Genomic DNA, 21,295 nt, shown 5'->3' on the forward strand with positions numbered 1-21,295 from the left:
CACGATCCGGAAGGTTCTCTCCTTCTATGTAGACTTGCCTGATGTGCCTGTGATAATGTTAGGCGATTTTAATTATGTGATCACACCAGCCTTGGATAGGGTAGATAGGACGGCTGCCGCGGTTTGCGAGTGCAGTCACCCCATTCGGGCGCCTTCTAAGGGAAGCGGCCTTAGTAGACTTTTGGAGACTACGAAATCCCACAGTCCGAAAATACTCCTGTTACTCTGAGACACACGGTACTTTATCCCGGATTGATTTAATCCTAGGAAATGACAGGATGCGTCACTTTATCCGTGACATAAAATACCTGCCGAGGAAACTCTCAGATCACACCCCAGTGTTAGCCATAGTTGACTTTTTACCGCCCCACTCTTGTGGGGGCTGGTTATGGCACTTCAACCCGTACTGGTTGCATGTCCTAGCAGATGTGACGGACATAGGTGAACAGCTGAAGGAATTCTTTGCACATAACTTACACACGGTATCAAGACTAGTTGTCTGGGATGCCATGAAGACCTTCCTCAGAGGCATTCTGATAGCGGCGGTTAATAAGATGAAAAACGAAACAAAAGCTCGGATGCAGCAACTACATTTAGAGGTTGAGCTGACATTTATGACATGAATTACATAGAACGAGCCACAGCTGAGTGCCGGCAAAAATAGGAGAAAGCTCAAAGCAGATTAAATGAGAGGTTTCTGTTGAACGCCCAAAATAAACGATTTTTCCAAAAACAATCCTACTATGAGGAGGGGGAGAAGGCAGGCAGGATGTTAGCCATGGTAGCTAGGGCCCAGCAACCATCCTCTTATATAGCTTCTTTGCGTAATACTAAGGGGGAGCTGTGTCATAAGACAGAACAAGTCCTAGAGGTTATGCATACATTTTATTCTTCTCTATATGAATCTAAAATGGATGCGTTGGATAGTGAGTTAGGTGGGTTCCTGAACAGGCTGGGGCTCCCTACCCTACAAGTCGAGCAAAGAGATCTCATGGATGCCCCGATTACAGTTAAAGAATTAGAACTGGCGCTAAAGGATATACCCAATAATAAAGCCCCTGGAAGGGATGGCCTGCCGGTAGGAATATATAAACAGTTTGCCCCAATACTGTTGCCAGAGTTATTAGAGGTGCTTAAGGAGGCTCATGTAGAAGGTAGGTTTCCCACCTCTATGACTGAAGCTGCCATAGTAGTGATCCCGAAACCGGGAAAAGACGCTTTGGAACCTGTGACGCTTTGCGATCCACAGCGATACTAGGAAATCACAAATGCGCCATATTTTGCAATCACAGAGACACCAGAGGGTTCACTAAAAATCTTCTCTTTTCACTAAAGGAGTAATTCACAGAGCAGAGGTGCCATTATCACCTCCTTGTGACAAACCTTTCCTGCCCCATCCCAAGTTGAGTAGCCATCAATCTAGTTCTCTTATGACAGAACCTCCTAAACCTGGTCTTTCTGCAGCCATAGTGTCTCCAATACCAGCAGGGTTCTCACACCTTCAGTCTTGCCAGTGCACTTCAAAGAGAGCAGGACAGATTCTTATCAGACAGCTGTTTGAGACACAAAAAGAGGTCACCGGGCAGCCACCTCTAATACATAGCTTTCATATTTGCGTCCATATTTCCTCATATTTCCTGGGTTCAGAACCAATGCACTGAACCATCTCTTTAGGAATTATTCCGGCCCCAATAATACACCTTTCAGGAAATCGGCCAGTCAATCAGAGATTCTCTCTCTCAGATATCAAAGCTCTCAGGGAATCTAAATGGTAATTCTATCCTGTTTGGTATCAGAGGATCTGTAAAATTGTGCTGATTCTCAATATGACCTCTATGTTCTAATCTGACCCACGGGTACGGAGAAACTGGCACAGCAAAGATTCAGCCAGATTTCCTCTGTCCAGGGCAGGAACTGCCCCTCTTTCAATTACCCAAGGCTGGACTTGTGCGGGTCACAACCCCTCCCCACTACAGAGTGGGTAAAACCCTGTGACACATTCAGCCCTGCGTCCTTCTTCTACCATCTGACGTCGACTAACATCACGACCGCCCGCTGGACACGGGCACACCCCACCATCTTGGATTATTATACAAAGACTTTGCCTTTTACTGGACTTTACCACGGTAATTCTGAAATTACAGACATTCTATTCCCTTCCACCTCTTACTTATTTCTATCCAAACCAATCTGTTAAACTGGCAGGTATATTTATCTGTCAGCTTTAATATATATATTTTTGTGTATAGTTTTAGAATAAAAACTAATGATTTCATCGTTCCAGTTTTGCCCTTGTTACTTGATGAACTGATCTATGCTAAGAACTCTGTCCTCAGAAGACATACTACCAAATTGCTTTATTTTTATAAATTGTTAATATACTAGCTAGGTTGCAAATAACCGTTTCGTCCCTTTAGGATTAGCTAGCCGAGGTCTCTTCGCCCCGATTCAATACGAAGAGTGGTGGCAGCAAATTAATTTGATTTCCAGCGTGAAATCAGTAATTTTATTTTTACCGATTGTACATACAATCGTGATTGTATCCTTTCTGGGCCCACCAACCAATCTTAAACGTCTTCTGTGCTCACAGTGGATTCGCCTCCAGAAATCTCTAGTGGAGACCTGTATGGCAACTGTGGCTTAGTACGACGGGATTGGCGGGTGGTTGTCACATTGTTGGCAGCTAGTGGGATAGCAGAACCCAAATCCAGGCAGAAGTCAGCTTTTGGGAGATCAGAGCACAAAGAACTGACAAGTGCAGCTTTTTGCGCAATCATAACAATAGGACAGCGGTTACTTAGTATCCTGTCCTGCGGAACTTGAGTTCCGGGCGCAAAACGGTACACATTGATAGGAATAGATTGGTTTACATTTTCCCCACCTTTTCTTTGCTATATCCTATTATTTTTCTGTTCTTTTCTGAATGTCTGATTCGGTTCCAAATTACCAAAGTTGGTCTGTCGCCGACTTACAAGCTATGTGTGAGTCGCAAGGCATTGCCATTCTACACAAAAATCGATCACAGCTGATCAAAGCTTTGACGGAGAGAGACGGCCAAGCGATGGAGGTTTCCAATCCCATACGGGAGGCTTCGCTGCCCCTTCATTCAACATCACCCAGCATCGCCAGCTATGGGAGTGCTGATGTTGCCACTTCAGCTCCGGGTGATGCAGGTACCCTGGATAACAGCATGTCCACAGCTTCTGCTAACCCTCAGCAAGGAACAAGCAGCTCTGGACTAAACTTTACTGCCTTGGGCCCTATGAGCCAGCAGTTGTTACCGGGCCTGACTGGCGCGGATTTGCGTTTATACCTGGAGATGCAGCTTGAAAGAGAGGAGCGACAGCAGCAGTTCCAGCTTCAGAGAGAAGCGCTGCAACACCAGCGTACACTAGAACTGTCCCAAGTGAGACAGGCTGAGCGGTCTTCCTCTCCTAACACTCCTGCTGCAGGAGGCATTCCTCTACCCGTGGTCCCCAAAGCAAGGTTTCCAGTTATGGAGAAAAACGGGTACATTGATTTATATTTACGCTCGTTTGAGAGAGCATGCCGCCAGTTCTGCATCCCTGAGGATCAGTGGGCTCTACACCTGACGCCTCAGCTGACTGGTAAAGCGCTGGATGCTTTTGCGGAACTACCCACAGACCAAGATTGCGATTATCAGACTATCAAGGATGCCATAATTGCTAAGTTCCAGTTAACCCCTGAGGTTTACCGGAGAAAGTTCTGTGCCATCCAGAAAGGATCCACAGACTCTTACGCGGATGTGGCTAGCCGCTTATGCACCACATTCCGCCAATGGACTAGAATTCTTAAAGAAAAGACATGCTAACCTTGAGGATTTGATGATCCATGACCAACTCCTTGCGATATGCCCTACTGATGTGAGACAGTTTGTGCTGGAGTGCAAGCCCCAGTCTGTGAAAGAAGCTGCTGAGCTGGCAGACATGTTTGTCACAACCCGGGTACCGGACATTCGCAAACCTGTGATGACGGACATCCGCAGGCCGGTGGTATCAGACATCCGCAAACCCCTGGTACCTGACAGCCGCAAAACTCCAGTACCCAACCAGGACAGAGCCATGTCCCAGAACTGGAGAGAAGGCAGGCCCGCTGGCCCTGTGAACCGTGAGACAACCAGGCCCTGGTGTGAGCTGTGTCGCAGGCCCGGTCACACCAAGCAAACCTGTTACACAGGGAAGCCGGCCCAACCTCCTAGCACCGCGACGACACCAAGCCCTAAGGGGGACAACGCTTCCACACCTACCTCGTCTGCTGTATTGCTGGTCGGAGGACCCGAGGTGCACAGCGGATCCCAGAATCACCAGCCTGTCACTGTGAATGGCCAGACTGTCATCGGATTCCGTGATACCGGTGCAGATGTCACCTTGGTCCGTTCACATCTTGTTACGGAGAAGGATATCCTTCCAGGAAAGTACCTCGCTCTGACCGGAGTTGGGGGCACTCGCACTCATGTGGCTCAAGCCCAAGTCACCATTGATTGGGGAATAGGACGGCAAAAGCGGGTTGTTGGTGTCCTGGATGATATTCCCGTTGCCACAGTGCTTGGCACTGATTTGGGTACCCTTGTTTCCCATTACGAATACCCTGCAAGCGCGCAGGATACCCAAGCAGGACTCCCTGACCAAAACCAGGTACTGTACAGCCCTTTGGGGAAACAGGGAGACGGGGACACTTTGCCTGCTATTTCTACTGTCCCTAACGCACCTAGGGAGGTATCCGATTTAAACGTACAAGCAACCGAATGTCATTTGCCTACTTCTGCACCTGTCATTGCTGATCCGAATGCGTGTGTTAGTGTTAGCAATGGTGATATAAATGATGCTGTACCTGTTCTGGCCATTACACGTTCTATGGCCAGCCGCCTGAACTCAGAACCGACCGAAGGGACCCCCTCGGGCGATTCTGACCCTCAGGCGGATGACAATGCGAGAACGACCTTTTCATGTGATGATGATGATTGTGTCACTGCGCTGGTAGACGCTTCCAGTGTCGCCAGTAACCTGGGCTCAGATGGGGCTGCGGGGACAGAACCAGCCGTCCCTCCACCCACCTCTGACCCCAGCATTGAAGGTAACTCTCCACAGCTGACTTCATACGTCACTGGTTAGCTGGAGGAGACCGGTAGCGCTGCATTCGTGCAGGCCTTGAAGGGTGACCCTAGTCTGGAGGCCCTTAGGGCCCGAGCCTCCAGGTGAGGGCAATCCATATAAAATCTATTGGGAGAACAACCGACTGTACTGTGAAGCTGTGCAGCCTACAAAAGGTGGCGCAGGTGAGAACACGAGACAGCTGGTAGTCCCTAGGGAATTTCGGGTACAGGTGCTCAAAGCAGCCCACGACATTCCACTTGCAGGACATTTGGGTATCAGAAAGACCCACAAAAGGTGTTCAGAACCATTTTTACTGGCCCACGATGGGAACGGACATAACTAAGTACTGCCGATCGTGTACCACTTGCCAGAGGGCTAAGAAGGCTGGAGGACCCCGCAAAGCTCCTTTGCAGCCACTGCCCGTGATCACAGAGCCCTTCCAGAGAGTGGCAGTGGATATAATTGGTCCCCTTCCCATTCCTAGCAGTTCTGGCAAGCGCTACATCTTAACGGTCGTGGACTATGCCACCCGTTATCCAGAGGCGGTAGCACTGTCTTCCCTTAGGTCGGCCACAGTGGCGGACGCCTTGATCGGGATTTTCTCGCGTGTAGGTTTCCCCGCCGAGATGATCTCTGATCAGGGCTCTTGCTTCATGTCGGAGCTAATGGAAGCCCTCTGTGAGAGGATGCAAATCAAGCACACCACTTCCAGTGCGTATCACCCGCAAACCAACGGCCTTTGCGAACGTTTCAACGGAACGTTAGGGCAAATGCTGGCCACGTTCGTGGAATCGCAGGGGAAGGACTGGGAGCGGCACCTGCCTCATTTGCTGTTCGCTTACAGAGAAGTGCCACAGGAGTCCACTGGATTCTCACCATTTGAACTCCTATATGGACGAGACGTCCGAGGGCCCTTAAAACTGATTAGGGAGACCTGGGAGGGAAAAGGTGACCCCTCAGAAGTCTCAGTGGTTGAATATGTCCTAAAATTTCGGGACAAGATGGAGTCGCTCATGACCATAGTGACGGAAAACCTCGCAAAGGCACAGGCCAAACAGAAGGCTTGGTATGATCAGCATGCCAGAGAGCGGTCATACCAAGCAGGTCAGAAGGTATACGCCCTACTCACTGTCAGGCAGAACAAATTGCAGGCTGCCTGGGACGGGCCATACACCATTCTAAAACAGGTGAACCCAGTGAGTCTCGGGGGTAAGCGACAGAAACTGTTCCACGTGAACATGTTAAAAGCACACGAGGAAAGAGAGCAGTATGTATTAGCAGTGTGTAGCCAGCTAGAACCCGAAGAGCCAGATCCACTGATAGACTTGCTAGCAGAGCTACGAGACATGGCAGATGATTGGAACATCAACCCCCACCTCTCGTACCCACAGAAGCTTCAGCTCACCACTCTCCTGAGTGCGCACAGCGCCACATTCTCAGGCATCCCTGGCCAAACCAACCTAGCAGCTCACCGAGTTGACACAGGGACCCACAAGCCCTTACGGCAGGGCCCCTATCGCACCTCACCCGAAGTGCAGGCTGAGATCAAACGAGAGATTGATGAGATGCTACAGTTAATGGTCATCCAGAAATCCTCTAGTCCATGGGCCGCCCCGGTTGTTTTAGTCCCCAAAAAGGACAAGACAACCCGGTTCTGTGTCGACTATCGGAGACTGAATGACATCACCATAACCGATGCGTATCCCATGCCTCGAATTGATGAATTGCTGGATCATCTAACAATCATGGACTTGAGCCGTGGATACTGGCAGATTCCGCTTGCGCCAGAGGCGAGAGCAAAATCCGCATTCATCACCCCTTTTGGCCTCTATGAGTTTACTCGTATGCCCTTTGGGATGAAGAATGCGCCCGCCACCAGAGGTTCAGTACTTTGGACACAGAGTAGGCAGCCAGACCCTGAAACCTCAGATAGGGAATGTCGATGCCATTGTAGCATGGCCACGGCCTAACACCAAAAAACAAATACAGGCATTTCTGGGAACGGCAGGGTACTATAGGAAGTTTGTTCCATCCTATAGTACTCTGGCTAAACCACTGACCGATGCAACAGGCAAAAAACAACCCAACACGGTCACATGGAACTCGGAACTAGAACAGGCATTTCGGGCCCTGAAGAAAGCTCTAGCTAGCGCTCCTGTCCTTCAAGCTCCCGACTTCTCCCATCAGTTCCTAGTACAAACTGACGCCTCAGACCACGGTCTGGGAGCCGTCCTTAGTCAGGTGGACGCAACCGGGAATGAGCACCCTGTCCTCTACCTGAGCCGAAAACTACTTCCGCGGGAAACCTCATACTGCACCACTGAGAAAAAGTGCCTAGCGATCGTATGGGCCCTACAGAAATTACAATCGTACCTATATGGACGATCCTTCATGGTCATCACAGATCACAACCCTCTCAGCTGGCTGAAACGTACTTCTGGTACCAACGGAAAACTTCGCTGGAGCTTAGCGCTCCAACAGTACGATTTCACGATTCAGCACAAACCGGGAAGTCGCCATCAGAATGCTGACGGACTTTCCCGCTGTAACAAGCTCAAATAGGGAGTTGGGATTGCTTCAGTCACAGTCTTGCTGACCACTCCTTCCCCAATCTTCCAAAGGGGGAGGTGTGACGCTTTGCGATCCACAGCGATACTAGGAAATCGCAAATGCGCCATATTTTGCAATCACAGAGACACCAGAGGGTTCACTAAAAATCTTCTCTTTTCACTAAAGGAGTAATTCACAGAGCAGAGGTGCCATTATCACCTCCTTGTGACAAACCTTTCCTGCCCCATGCCAAGTTGAGTAGCCATCAATCTAGTTCTCTTATGACAGAACCTCCTAAACCTGGTCTTTCTGCAGCCATAGTGTCTCCAATACCAGCAGGGTTCTCACACCTTCAGTCTTGCCAGTGCGCTTCAAAGAGAGCAGGACAGATTCTTATCAGACAGCTGTTTGAGACACAAAAAGAGGTCACCGGGCAGCCACCTCTAATACATAGCTTTCATATTTGCATCCATATTTCCTCATATTTCCTGGGTTCGGAACCAATGCACTGAACCATCTCTTTAGGAATTATTCCGGCCCCAATAATACACCTTTCAGGAAATCGGCCAGTCAATCAGAGATTCTCTCTCTCAGATATCAAAGCTCTCAGGGAATCTAAATGGTAATTCTATCCTGTTTGGTATCAGAGGATCTGTAAAATTGTGCTGATTCTCAATATGACCTCTATGTCCTAATTTGACCCACGGGTACGGAAAAACTGGCACAGCAAAGATTCAGCCAGATTTCCTCTGTCCAGGGCAGGAACTGCCCCTCTTTCAATTACCCAAGGCTGGACTTGTGTGGGTCACAACCCCTCCCCACTACAGAGTGGGTAAAACCCTGTGACACATTCAGCCCTGCGTCCTTCTTCTACCATCTGACGTCGACTAACATCACGACCGCCCGCTGGACACGGGCACACCCCACCATCTTGGATTATTATACAAAGACTTTGCCTTTTACTGGACTTTACCACGGTAATTCTGAACTTACAGACATTCTATTCCCTTCCACCTCTTACCTATTTCTATCCAAACCAATCTGTTCAACTGGCAGGTATATTTATCTGTCAGCTTTAATATATATATTTTTGTGTATAGTTTTAGAATAAAAACTAATGATTTCATCGTTCCAGTTTTGCCCTTGTTACTTGATGAACTGATCTATGCTAAGAACTCTGTCCTCAGAAGACATACTACCAAATTGTTTTATTTAAATAAATTGTTAATGTACTAGCTAGGTTGCAAATAACCGTTTCGTCCCTTTAGGATTAGCTAGCCGGGGTCTCTTCGCCCCGATTCAATACGAAGAGTGGTGGCAGCAAATTAATTGGATTTCCAGCGTGAAATTAGTAATTTTATTTTTACCGATTGTACATACAATCGTGATTGTATCCTGTCTGGGCCCACCAACCAATCTTAAACGTCTTCTGTGCTCACAGTAGATTCGCCTTCAGAAGTCTCTAGTGGAGACCTGTATGGCAACTGTGGCTTAGTACGACGGGATTGGCGGGTGGTTGTCACAGAACCTGAATCCTATAAACCCATTTCGCTGTTGCAGGTAGATGTCAAGATACTAGCGAAAGTCCTAGCGAACCATCTAAATACAGTGATCACGGACCTCCTTCACACTGATCAAGCGGGCTTCGTGCCTAACATGTCCACTGCAGTAAATATTAGGAGACTTTACCTGAATATTCAGGTGGCCCAGGTCCACGCCTAGGATGCGGCGGTCACGTCCTTGGACGAGGCCAAAGCATTCGACAGCGTGGAATGGCGCTATCTGTGAAAGGTTTTGCACGTGATGGGGTTTGGTCCTGATTTCATCAAATGGGTGCGAATACTGTATACTGGGCCCAAGGCCAGAGTCAGGGTGAACGGGTGTCTGTCGGAACCCTTTGACTTGCATAGGGGAACCAGACAGGGGTGCCCACTGTCGCCCCTGCTCTTGCAGAGGCACTACGAAAAGCGGCATGTGTGCAGGGATTACGATACGGGGCCCAGGTGGAGAAGGTTGCTCTATATGCGGACGACAAGAAGGTTGCTCTATATGTGGACGACCTACTATTGTTTTTAGATCAATGGCGTGCTTCTCTTCCAGCAGCAATGGCGATTATTAATAGTTTCGGCAGGATGTCTGGTCTAACCATAAATTGGACAAAGTCGGTAGTAATGCCTTTATCTCGGTCAGGAGGGGTGGACGAATCTGCTTTGACGGATTTGCAAATAGTTACCTCCTTCAAATACTTAGGGATTCAGGTTACGGCTGATAGTAGAAAATTTCAGGACCTGAACTTGACCCCGCTGCTGGATAGGTTTCGGAAGAAGGTCCATGCTTGGATCCGCCTTCCTCTTACATTAGTAGGGCACACTAATTTGATTAAGATGACGCTTATGCCGCAACTCCTGTATTTTCTTCACTACTGGAGTCTTATGGACTCAAAGTGGAAGCAAGCCCCACTGACTCTTTATGGTAAATGGCGAAGAGACATCCCGGATTTGACGGAGGAGGACTGGGAGGCAGTATTAGAGAACTTCCCGGCAGTAGCGCTCAGTGAAGCCCACAGAGTATCCCAACTATTTATTTTGCATCGGGTCTATAGGACCCCAAGGTTGCTAAAGAGAATGGGAAATAGGGTAGACGATCTATGTGCTCGCTGTAGGACACCTAATGCAGATCTTATCCATCTCATGTGGAACTGCTCGCGACTAAGACGATATTGCCTAGATGTAATAGCACTTATTGTGAATATATTTGAAGTCCACCTGGAGCCGTCTGCTCTAGTGTATATACTCGGTATAGTTAAGACACTCCCAATAGTGGCAGAACTGAAAATTAGTTAGGCGCATTTTGTACACAATTAGGAAACTGATTGCATATTATTTGACTGCTCCGCATCCTTCGAAAGTGGCGGAATTGGTCGACCGTGTACACAACTTGGTGAAATTAGAAAAAATTCAGTATATCAGAAAAGGGGAAACAATAAGACATTTGATAAGATCTGGTACCTCTGGGCTCATCACTATACTCTAGTATTATAGGGCTGCCTTGCTGTTAGATTACAGAATAATGGGAGTAGATAGACTTGGCGATTGGGTCTGACAGGGTATGGTGCTGTATTGTATTAAGCTAAGATGTGTCTGTATTCGGCATGATGCACCTTTTTTCTTTACTACTTCCTCTTTTACTGAACGATTCCAGTCAGATTTTTTTCTCCTATCTGTGGAAAATCAGACTTTACTAGCGGAACGCTCCTTTCAAACTGAAATCGTATGCTGCAGGATAATGCTTACATCTCTGAGACCCTAACGTATGTTTTGGATATATAACCAGGCCTGGACGGGTTGGCCCTCGGATGTGATGCAGTGCACTATACGCCAAATGGACACCCGAGAAACATGAAGAATGGACTTTATTCATATCACAGTCTATAGGGGGATTAATGGGGGGGATTGTGGGGTGGGAGGGGTTGGGGGGGTGAAATGGGGGTTGTTTGCCTCTGTAACTTTTTTGAAAACGTTCTAATAAAAAATTATCTGAATAAAAAAAAAAGGTGGAGGCCAACCTGGCCTAGTTATGGCCCTCGGTCTACTATTAGATCGTGATCTTTTTGGCCGTCACTGTTTGTCAGTTAATTCTTGTATTTTGTGCCATACATGTTTCTGTGGATTTTTTTAATACTGAAATGTAATAACATTTCAATAGAATATTTTGGTATATTAATCATAAATAATAAAATGTCTTTTTTCTTGGCAGATGACGGTACCAGGAACTTAGAGAAACATCTGGTATCTTCAGATTTTGAAGTAGATGATTGTGGTATCACACGAGATACATTTGAAGAGCATGCCAATATCCAAGATATATCTTCATCCAATCATAGCAAGAATGTATTATTGGATTCTTTTAAACAGGTCCGATCTTCTGATTCATCACAGACTGTAACACAGAATAAAAGTCACAGAAAAGGTGGTAAACATCAAACAGCTCACGTAAGAGGGAAGCAATTTTCATGTTCAGAATGTGGAAAATGTTTTAGATTTAGATCTCAGATTGTTAGACATCGGAGAATTCACACAGGAGAGAAGCCATTTTCATGTTCAGAATGCGGTGAATGTTTTAATCAGAAATCAGTTCTTGTTGTACATCAAAGAATTCACACAGGGGAGAAGCCATTTTCATGTTCAGAATGTGGGAAATGTTTTTACCAAAAATCAAATCTTGTTGTACATCAGAGAAATCACACAGGAGAGAAGTCATTTTCATGTTCAGAATGTGGTAAATGTTTTCACCATAAATCAAATCTTGTTGTACATCAGAGAAATCACACAGAAGAGAAGCCATTTTCATGTTCAGAATGTGGTAAATGTTTTTACCAAAAATCAAATCTTGTTGTACATCAGAGAAATCACACAGGAGAGAAGCCATTTTCATGTTCAGAATGTGGGAAATGTTTTCACTACAAATCAGCTCTTGATTACCATAAGACTATTCACAAAGGAGAGAAGCGATTTTCATGTTCGGAATGTGGGAAATGTTTAAATCAGAAATCAGTTCTTGTTGTACATCAAAGAATTCACACAGGGGAGAAGCCATTTTCATGTTCAGAATGTGGGAAATGTTTTAATCAGAAATCAGTTCTTGATAGAGATCAGAGAATTCACACAGGGGAGAAATCATTTTCATGTTTAGAATGTGGGAAATGTTTTAATCAGAAATCAGTTCTTGATAGACATCAGATGATTTACACAGGAGAGAAGCCATTATCATGTTCAGATTGTGGGAAATGTTTTAACAATAATTCAGCTCTTGTTGTACATCAGATAAGTCACACAGGAGAGAAGCCATTTTCATGTTCAGAATGTGGTAAATGTTTTCACCAAAAATCTAATCTTGTTTTACACTCAGAGAAATCACACAGGGGAGAAGTTATTTTCATGTCCAGAATGTGGAAAATATTTTAATCAGAAATCAGTTCTTGATCGACATCAGAGAATTCACACAGGGGAGAAGTCATTTTCATGTTCAGAATGTGGGAAATGTTTTAATCAGAAATCAGTTCTTAATAGACATCAGAGAATTCACACAGGAGAGAAGCCATTTTCATGTTCAGAATGTGGGAAATGTTTTAACAATAATTCAGCTCTTGTTATACATCAGAGAATTCACACAGGAGAGAAGCCATATCCATGTTCAGAATGTGGGAAATGTTTTAAGCAGAAATCAGCTCTTGTTAAACATCAAAAAACTCACAGAGAAGAGAGGCCATTTTCATGCTCAGAATGTGGGAAATGTTTTAAGCAGAAATCAGCTCTTGTTACACATCAAAAAACTCACAGAGAAGAGAAGCCATTTTCATGCTCAGAATGTAGTAAATGCTTTAAGTATAAACAAGCTCTTGTTGTACATCAAAGAAATCACACCGGGGAGAAGCCATTTTCATGTTCAGAATGTGGGAAATGTTTTAAGCAGAAATCAGCTCTTATTTCACATAAAAAAACTCACAGAGAGAAGCCATCTCCATGCTTAGCCCTTTAGTGACCTCTCTTATGTGTTTTTATGGTAGTTAGTGTCGCTAACTGGCTTTATTCCGTCAGACACTCCTTGTTATAGGGAGATATAACAGAACCTTGCTTTGGGCTACCAGAGGTGGCTGAGGGCTTGGAGTGATGATTGGGACCACTGTGAGATCTCCTCAAACAAATATAGTCTCCTGTATTGAATGAATACAATATGTATCTGTAGATAAATCCAAGTGGGGACCCCGCTGCCCCTGTATTTGTAAAAGTCATCTGGTTGACTCATCTCACATGAATTTACCAGTGGGGGAATACTTGGTTATAAAATATTTTTATTGGATATATAGAATTTTTGATCATTTTGTTTCTTATGACTATTTTCTGTATTATTGTATGGTGATACGGAGATGATATGTCTTATTTGGAGGATCCCCAATATTCATTCCATGAGCTCCATGGCTGCAGTTACAGTTTTGTTTGGGTTTATAATTGGATGTCTTATACCTGACAAAACTTCTACAAGTAATGACGATACCTCAGATGGAGAGAGGGGGGCAGTGATCCTTTATAGTTCTTATGGATGGTTTTGGACGCTGCCCCTTAATATATTCTGTCGGTGATTGCTTGTTTTGTGCACATAGTGGTTTCTACCTTGCCAGGCAGGGGCGTTATGGTGCAGAAGCATCACTCGTCACATCTGGATGCCCCAGTTACAGTGAGGCCAAAATATATTTGAAAAGTATCAAAATATATATAGTGACAATAAAATAGAAAAAAAAAGTCTGCATAGTTTTTCTTTTCACGTGACACAAAAAAAAAGAACTATCAATATGACCAAAACAGGGAACCAATTTTAACCATTTATTTTGGTGTCAATCTGCATATTTATAGCATTTTAGGAGCTTGAGTTTAAATTGAAAAGTAAATAAATCTCTTAAAAAAATACTAATAAAAATCCCCATGCGTCATGTAAAACAAAGCTGCAAAAATTAGGTAGGCAGCACAATAAATAAAAATTAAAGGGGTTGTTCGGGTCAGAGCTAAATCCGGGCATATCCCCTTTTTCACCCAGGCAGCCCTTCTAAGATGCGCATCAGAGCATTTCATGTTTTGTTTTTTGCCTTTTTGCTTACATTTTTACACTGCTAGACAGAGGCTTCTCAGTTGTTTTCCAGGCTAGGGCAGCGCTAAAGCCTGCCCATTAGTACCGGTGATGTCACCTCCACAGAGAGGAGGTGGAGGTATGGTAATGAGTAGAGTTGAGCGAACACCTGGATGTTTAGGTTCGAGAAGTTCGGCCGAACTTCCCGGAAATGTTCGGGATCCGAACTTGACCCGAGCTTTGTCCCGAACCCGAACCCCATTGAAGTCAAAGGGGACCCAAACTTTTCGGCACTAAAAAGGCTGTAAAACAGCCCAGGAAAGGGCTAGAGGGCTGCAAAAGGCAGCAAAATGTAGTTAAATCCCCTGCAAACAAATGTGGATAGGGAAATGAATTAAAATTAAAATAAAAAAAATAAAGAAAACATTATCGATTGGAGAGAGGTCCCATAGCAGAGAATCAGGCTTCATGTCAGCAGAGAATCAGTCTTCATGTCATAGCAGAGAATCAGGCTTCACGTCAGCCAAACCTGGAACAGTCCATTGTCATATATTTAGGCCCCGGCACCCAGACAGAGGAGAGAGGTCCCATAACAGAGATTCAGGCTTCATGTCAGCAGAGAATCAGTCTTCATGTCATAGCAGAGAATCAGGCTTCACGTCAACCAAAACTGGAACAGTCCATTGTCAGATATTTAGGCCCTGGCACCCAGACAGAGGAGAGAGGTCCCATAGCAGAGATTCAGGCTTCATGTCATAGCAGAGAATCATGCTTCACGTCACCCAAAACTGGAACAGTCCATTGTCATATATTTAGGCCCTGGCACCCAGACAGAGGAGAGAGGTCCCATAGCAGAGAATCAAGCTTCATGTCATAGCAGAGAATCAGGCTTCAAGTCATAGCAGAGAATCAGGCTTCATGTCATAGCAGAGAATCAGGCTTCACGTCACCCAACACTGGAACAGGCCACTGTCAGATATTTTTAGGCCCCGGCACCCAGACAGAGGAGAGGGGTCCCATAACAGAGATTCAGGCTTCATGTCAGCAGAGAATCAGTCTTCATGTCATAGCAGAGAATCAGGCTTCACATCAGCCCAAACTGGAACAGTCCATTGTCAGATATTTAGGCCCTGGCACCCAGACAGAGGAGAGAGGTCCCATAGCAGAGATTCAGGCTTCATGTCATAGCAGAGAATCATGCTTCACGTCACCCAACACTGGAACAGGCCACTGTCACATATTTTTAGGCCCCGGCACCCAGACAGAGGAAAGGTTCATTCAACTTTGGGTTGCCCCGCAATATAATGGTAAAATGAAAATAAAAATAGGATTGAATGAGGAAGTGCCCTGGAGTACAATAATATATGGTTAAGGGGAGGTAGTTAATGTCTAATCTGCACAAGGGATGGACAGGTCCTGTTGGATCCATGTCTGGTTCATTTTTATGAACGTCAGCTTGTCCACATTGGCTATAGACAGGCGGCTGCGTTTGTGTAATGACGCCCCCTGCCGTGCTGAATACACGTTCAGACAAAACGCTGGCCGCCGGGCAGGCCAGCACCTCCAAGGCATAAAAGGCTAGCTCTGGCCACGTGGACAATTTGGAGACCCAGAAGTTGAATGGGGCCAAACCATCAGTCAGTACGTGGAGGGGTGTGCACACGTACTGTTCCACCATGTTAGTGAAAGGTTGCCTCCTGCTAACACGTTCCGTATCAGGTGGTGGTGCAGTTAGCTGTGGCGTGTTGACAAAACTCTTCCACATCTCTGCCATGCTAACCCTGCCCTCAGAGGAGCTGGCCGTGACACAGCTGCGTTGGCGACCTCTTGCTCCTCCTCTGCCTTCGCCTTGGGCTTCCACTTGTTCCCCTGTGACATTTGGGAATGCTCTCAGTAGCGCGTCTACCAATGTGCGCTTGTACTCGCGCATCTTCCTATCACGCTCCAGTGCAGGAAGTAAGGTGGGCACATTGTCTTTGTACCGGGGATCCAGCAGGGTGGCAACCCAGTAGTCCGCACACGTTAAAATGTGGGCAACTCTGCTGTCGTTGCGCAGGCACTGCAGCATGTAGTCGCTCATGTGTGCCAGGCTGCCCAGAGGTAAGGACAAGCTGTCCTCTGTGGGAGGCGTATCGTCATCTTCCTGCATTTCCCCCCAGCCACGCACCAGTGATGGGCCCGAGCTGCGTTGGGTGCCACCCCGCTGTGAACATGCTTCATTCTCATTCTCCTCCACCTCCTCCTCATCCTCGTCCTCCAGTAGTGGGCCCTGGCTGGCCACATTTGTACCTGGCCTCTGCTGTTGCAAAAAACCTCCCTCTGAGTCACTTCGAAGAGACTGGCCTAAAAGTGCTAAAAATGACCCCTCTTCCTCCTCCTCCTGGGCCACCTCCTCTTCCATCATCGCCCTAGAGACATAGAAGTGGTATTGTAACGCTGATAACGGCGTCATCGCCACTGGCCATGTTGGTGGAGTACCCGAAACAGCGCAACAGGGCACACAGGTCTTGCATGGAGGCCCAGTCATTCGTGGTGAAGTGGTGCTGTTCCGCAGTGCGACTGACCCGTGCCTGCTGCAGCTGAAACTCCACTATGGCCTGCTGCTGCTCGCACAGTCTGTCCAGCATGTGCAAGGTGGAGTTCCACCTGGTGGGCACGTCGCATATGAGGCGGTGAGCGGGAAGGCCGAAGTTACGCTGTAGCGCAGACAGGTGAGCAGCGGCAGGATGTGAACGCCGGAAGTGCGCACAGACGGCCCGCACTTTATTCAGCAGCTCTGACATGTCGGGGTAGTTGTGAATAATCTTCTGCACCACCAAATTCAGCACATGCGCCAGGCAAGGGATGAGCGTCAAACCGGCTAGTCCCAGAGCTGCAACGAGATTTCACCCATTATCGCACACCACCAGGCCAGGCTTGAGGCTCACCGGCAGCAACCACTCGTCGGTCTGTTGTTCTATACCCCGCCACAACTCCTGTGCGGTGTGGGGCCTGTCCCCCAAACATATGAGTTTGAGAATGGCCTGCTGACGTTTACCCCGGGCTGTGCTGAAGTTGGTGGTGAAGGTGTGTGGCTGACTGTGTAACGGTCGTGTACACACACACAGGGGAAAGGGAAGTGACCACTGCGCTCCACCCTTACCCCTGGCCCTGCCTACTTGCCTCGCGAGTCCTAATGACAGGGGACAACTGGACGGCAATCCCTAACTTGGAATAAGTGCAGGGATGACAGACAGACAAACAACAGGATGTGAACGGACCGAGTCAATACCAGGAAAGCTACAAAGTACAAAGGGAGCAAGCAGAGAATTGTCAGGAGAAGCCGCGGTCATAAATACCAGGAGAGCAGCAAAGTACACAAGGAGCAGGCAGAGGATCGTCAGGAATTCAGCAGGAGGTAAGTACACCAGGAAAGACCAAATCACAGGTGGAACCTAAATTAACAGGCAACCTGTGGCCAGCAGGCTGCCTGTATTTATAGTGGGCAGTGAGGGTCATGTGACGTGGCCAGCGTCACATGACCGACAGACCAACCAGTCGAGCACCGAGTGATCAGCTCGGCGCTCAAGGCAGACTTAGGAGCAGGGAGCCACCCAGCTAGTAACGCCGCCCTGGGAATGAGGTCAAACACAGATCCTCATTCCCAAAGCTAATGGGGGAAATGGGGTAATGCGGGTAATGGGGGACCGAGTGCACCTTCAGAACCCCGTTACAGACTGGATGAGCAGGTGGAAGAAGAGGAGGAGGAAGCAGAGTAGGAGGAGGAGGCAACAGGAGGCAAAGAATGTTGCCCTGCGATCCTTGGCGGCGGAAGGACGTGCGCCAAACAGCTCTTCGCCTGGGGTCCAGCCGCCACTACATTTACCCAGTGTGCAGTTAGGGAGATATAGCGTCCCTGGCCGTGCTTACTGGTCCACGTATCTGTAGTTAGGTGGACCTTGCCACAGGTGGCGTTGCGCAGTGCACACTTGATTTTATCGGATACTTGGTTGTGCAGGGAAAGCACGGCTCTCTTGGAGAAGTAGTGGCGGCTGGGAACAACATACTGTGGAAAAGCAAGCGACATGAGCTGTTTGAAGCTGTCTGTGTCCACCAGCCTGAATGACAGCATTTCATAGGCCAGTAGTTAAGAAATGCTGGCATTCAGGGCCAGGAATCGAGGGTGGCTAGGTGGGAATTTACGCTTTCTCTCAAATGTTTGTGAGATGGAGAGCTGAACGCTGCCGTGTGACATGGTTGAGATGCTTGGTGACGGAGGTGGTGGTGGTGGTACATCCTCTGCTGGGCGGCAGGTGCCAATGTTCCTCCAGAGGCGGAGGAAGAGGCCGAGGCGGCAGCAGCAGAAGAGGTAGCAGGGGGAGCCTGAGTGAGTTCCTTGTTTTTAAGGTGTTTACTCCACTGCAGTTCATGCTTTGCATGCAGGTGCCTGGTCATGCAGGTTGTGCTAAGGTTCAGATCGTTAATGCCTCGCTTCAGGCTCTGATGGCACAGCGTGCAAACCACTCGGGTCTTGTCGTCAGCACATTGTTTGAAGAACTGCCACGCCAGGGAACTCCTTGAAGCTGCCTTTGGGGTGCTGGGTCCCAGATGGCGGTGGCCAATAGCAGACGGACTCTCTTGGCGGCGGGTGTTCTGCTTTTGCCCACTGCTCCCTCTTTTGCTACGCTGTTGGCTCGGTCTCACCACTGCCTCTTCCTCCGAATTCTGAAAGTCAGTGGCACGACCTTCATTCCATGTGGGGTCTAGGACCTCATCGTCCCCTGCATTGTCTTCCACCCAGTCTTCCTCCCTGACCTCCTGTTCAGTCTGCACACTGCAGAAAGACGCAGCAGTTGGCACCTGTGTTTCGTCATCATCAGAGACGTGCTGAGGTGGTATTCCCATGTCCTCATCAGGAAACATAAGTGGTTGTGCGTTAGTGCATTCTATCTCTTCCACCCCTGGGGAAGGGCTAGGTGGATGCCCTTGGGAAACCCTGCCAGCAGAGTCTTCAAACAGCATAAGAGACTGCTGCATAACTCAGACAGTTTCCCTGATATGCATGGGGGTGATGTGACAGACTGATGGGCTTGGTTTTCATGCGCCATCTGTGCGCTTTCTGCAGAAGACTCGGTGGGAGATAATGTGAACGTGCTGGATCCACTGTCGGCCACCCAATTGACTAATGCCTGTACCTGCTCAGGCCTTACCATCCTTAGAACGGCATTGGGCCCCAACAAATATCGCTGTAAATTCTGGTGGCTACTGGGACCTGAGGTAGTTGGTTCACTAGGATGTGTGGCTGTGGCAGAACGGCCACGTCCTCTCCCAGCACCAGAGGGTCCACTAACACCACCACGACCATGTCCGCGTCCCTTACTAGATGTTTTCCGCATTGTTACCGTTCACCACAATAAGAAAAAAATTATTTGGCCCAATGTATTGAATTCAAATTCAGGCCTTTTTTTTACAGGCACCTAACACTGTCTGGCTATCTATTTAGGTACCGTATTACACTAATACAGGCACAACAGTAACGACAGATTTAGCTGAATATAAATTGTATGCCTAGTATTTAGGCGCTGGATGACAGGTATCCCTTTTACGGACAGAATTAGACTTGGAGATGCACGGTAGCGTGTGAAGTTATTGAGGATGACCCTATCCGCACCTTCAATCTAATATACCCTTTTATGGATAGATTTAACCTTGGCCTGATAGTAATTCCCTAAATTTGCGGTTTCTGCTCTAAGTTGGGAATTGTATTTCAACCCAGAACAAAAACTGTGCTTTGGCAGACACTAAATAGATTGACCAGCCACAGCAGTATCAACAGATTTAGCTGAATATAAATTTTAGGCCTATTATTTAGGCGCTGGGTGACAGGTATACGTTTACGCACAGAATTAGACTTGGAAATGCACGGTAGCGTGTGAAGTTATTGAGAATGACCCTATCCGCACCTTCAATCTAATATACCCTTTTATGGATAGATTTAAAGTAGGCCTGATACAGCAGAAACCACTGATTTAGAGAATTGCTAAGTTGGGAATTGTATTTCAACCCAGAAGAAAAACTGTGCTTTGGCGGACACTAAATTAATTGACCAGCCTCAGCAATAAACACAGATTTAGCTGAATATAAATTTTAGGCCTATTATTTAGGCGCTGGGTGACAGGTATACGTTTACGGACAGAATTAAACTTGGAAATGCACGGTAGCGTGTGAAGTTATTGAGGATGACACTATCCGCACCTTAAATCTAATATACCCTTTTATGGATCGATTTAAACTTGGCCTGATACAGCAGAAAAAAATTATTTAGGGAATTGCTAAGTTGGGAATTGTATTCAACCCAGAACAAAAACTGTGCTTCGGCAGACAGCAGACAGTATTACAATTGGCTAGCCACAGCTGAAACACCAGATTTAGGGTACTGCTATTTTGGCAATTGTATTTTACCCCTCAATAAAATAGCAAGCACAGCCAAGCCCCTGATGTAGGATATAGCAAAAAAATAACCACACTATTGATAGTTAAATGGACTTGGTGGCAGCTTGTGCTGGCGCACCACAAGACACAAAATGGCCGCCGATCACCCAAGAAAAAAGTGACATAAAAACGCTCTGGGCAGCCTAAAAACAGTGAGCAATTAAATAGCAGCAGTTTAATGATCCACAGCTGTAGATCGATCACTGAATTAAGTGTTTTTGCAGAGTTAATTACTGTCTAATCTGGCCCTAACAGCAGCTGCAACCTCTCCCTACACTGATCAGAGCAGAGTGACGTGCGGCGCTACGTGACTCCAGCTTAAATAGAGGCTGGGTCACATGCTGCACTGGCCAATCACAGCCATGCCAATAGTAGGCATGGCTGTGATGGCCTCTTGGGGCAAGTAGTATGACGCTTGTTTATTGGCTGCTTTGCAGCCTTTCAAAAAGCGCCAAGAAAGTGCCGAACACCGAACCCGAACCCAGACTTTTACGAAAATGTTTGGGTCCGGGTCCGTGTCACGGACACCCCAAAATTCG

The 21,295-nt window shown here is 47.1% G+C and overlaps 1 protein-coding gene across 1 annotated transcript in view; it reads right to left on the reverse strand.

Annotated features, from left to right (window-relative positions):
* LOC121005745 (zinc finger protein 729-like) overlaps positions 1–21,295 on the reverse strand; it is a 456,628-nt gene that overhangs the window by 97,726 nt on the left and 337,607 nt on the right. Inside the window, 1 exon segment of the mRNA XM_040438514.1 lies at positions 14,570–14,587. Coding sequence (XP_040294448.1) covers positions 14,570–14,587 — 18 coding nt within the window.

Source organism: Bufo bufo, chromosome 6 (assembly GCF_905171765.1).
Source record: "Bufo bufo chromosome 6, aBufBuf1.1, whole genome shotgun sequence".
Lineage (NCBI taxonomy): Eukaryota > Metazoa > Chordata > Amphibia > Anura > Bufonidae > Bufo > Bufo bufo.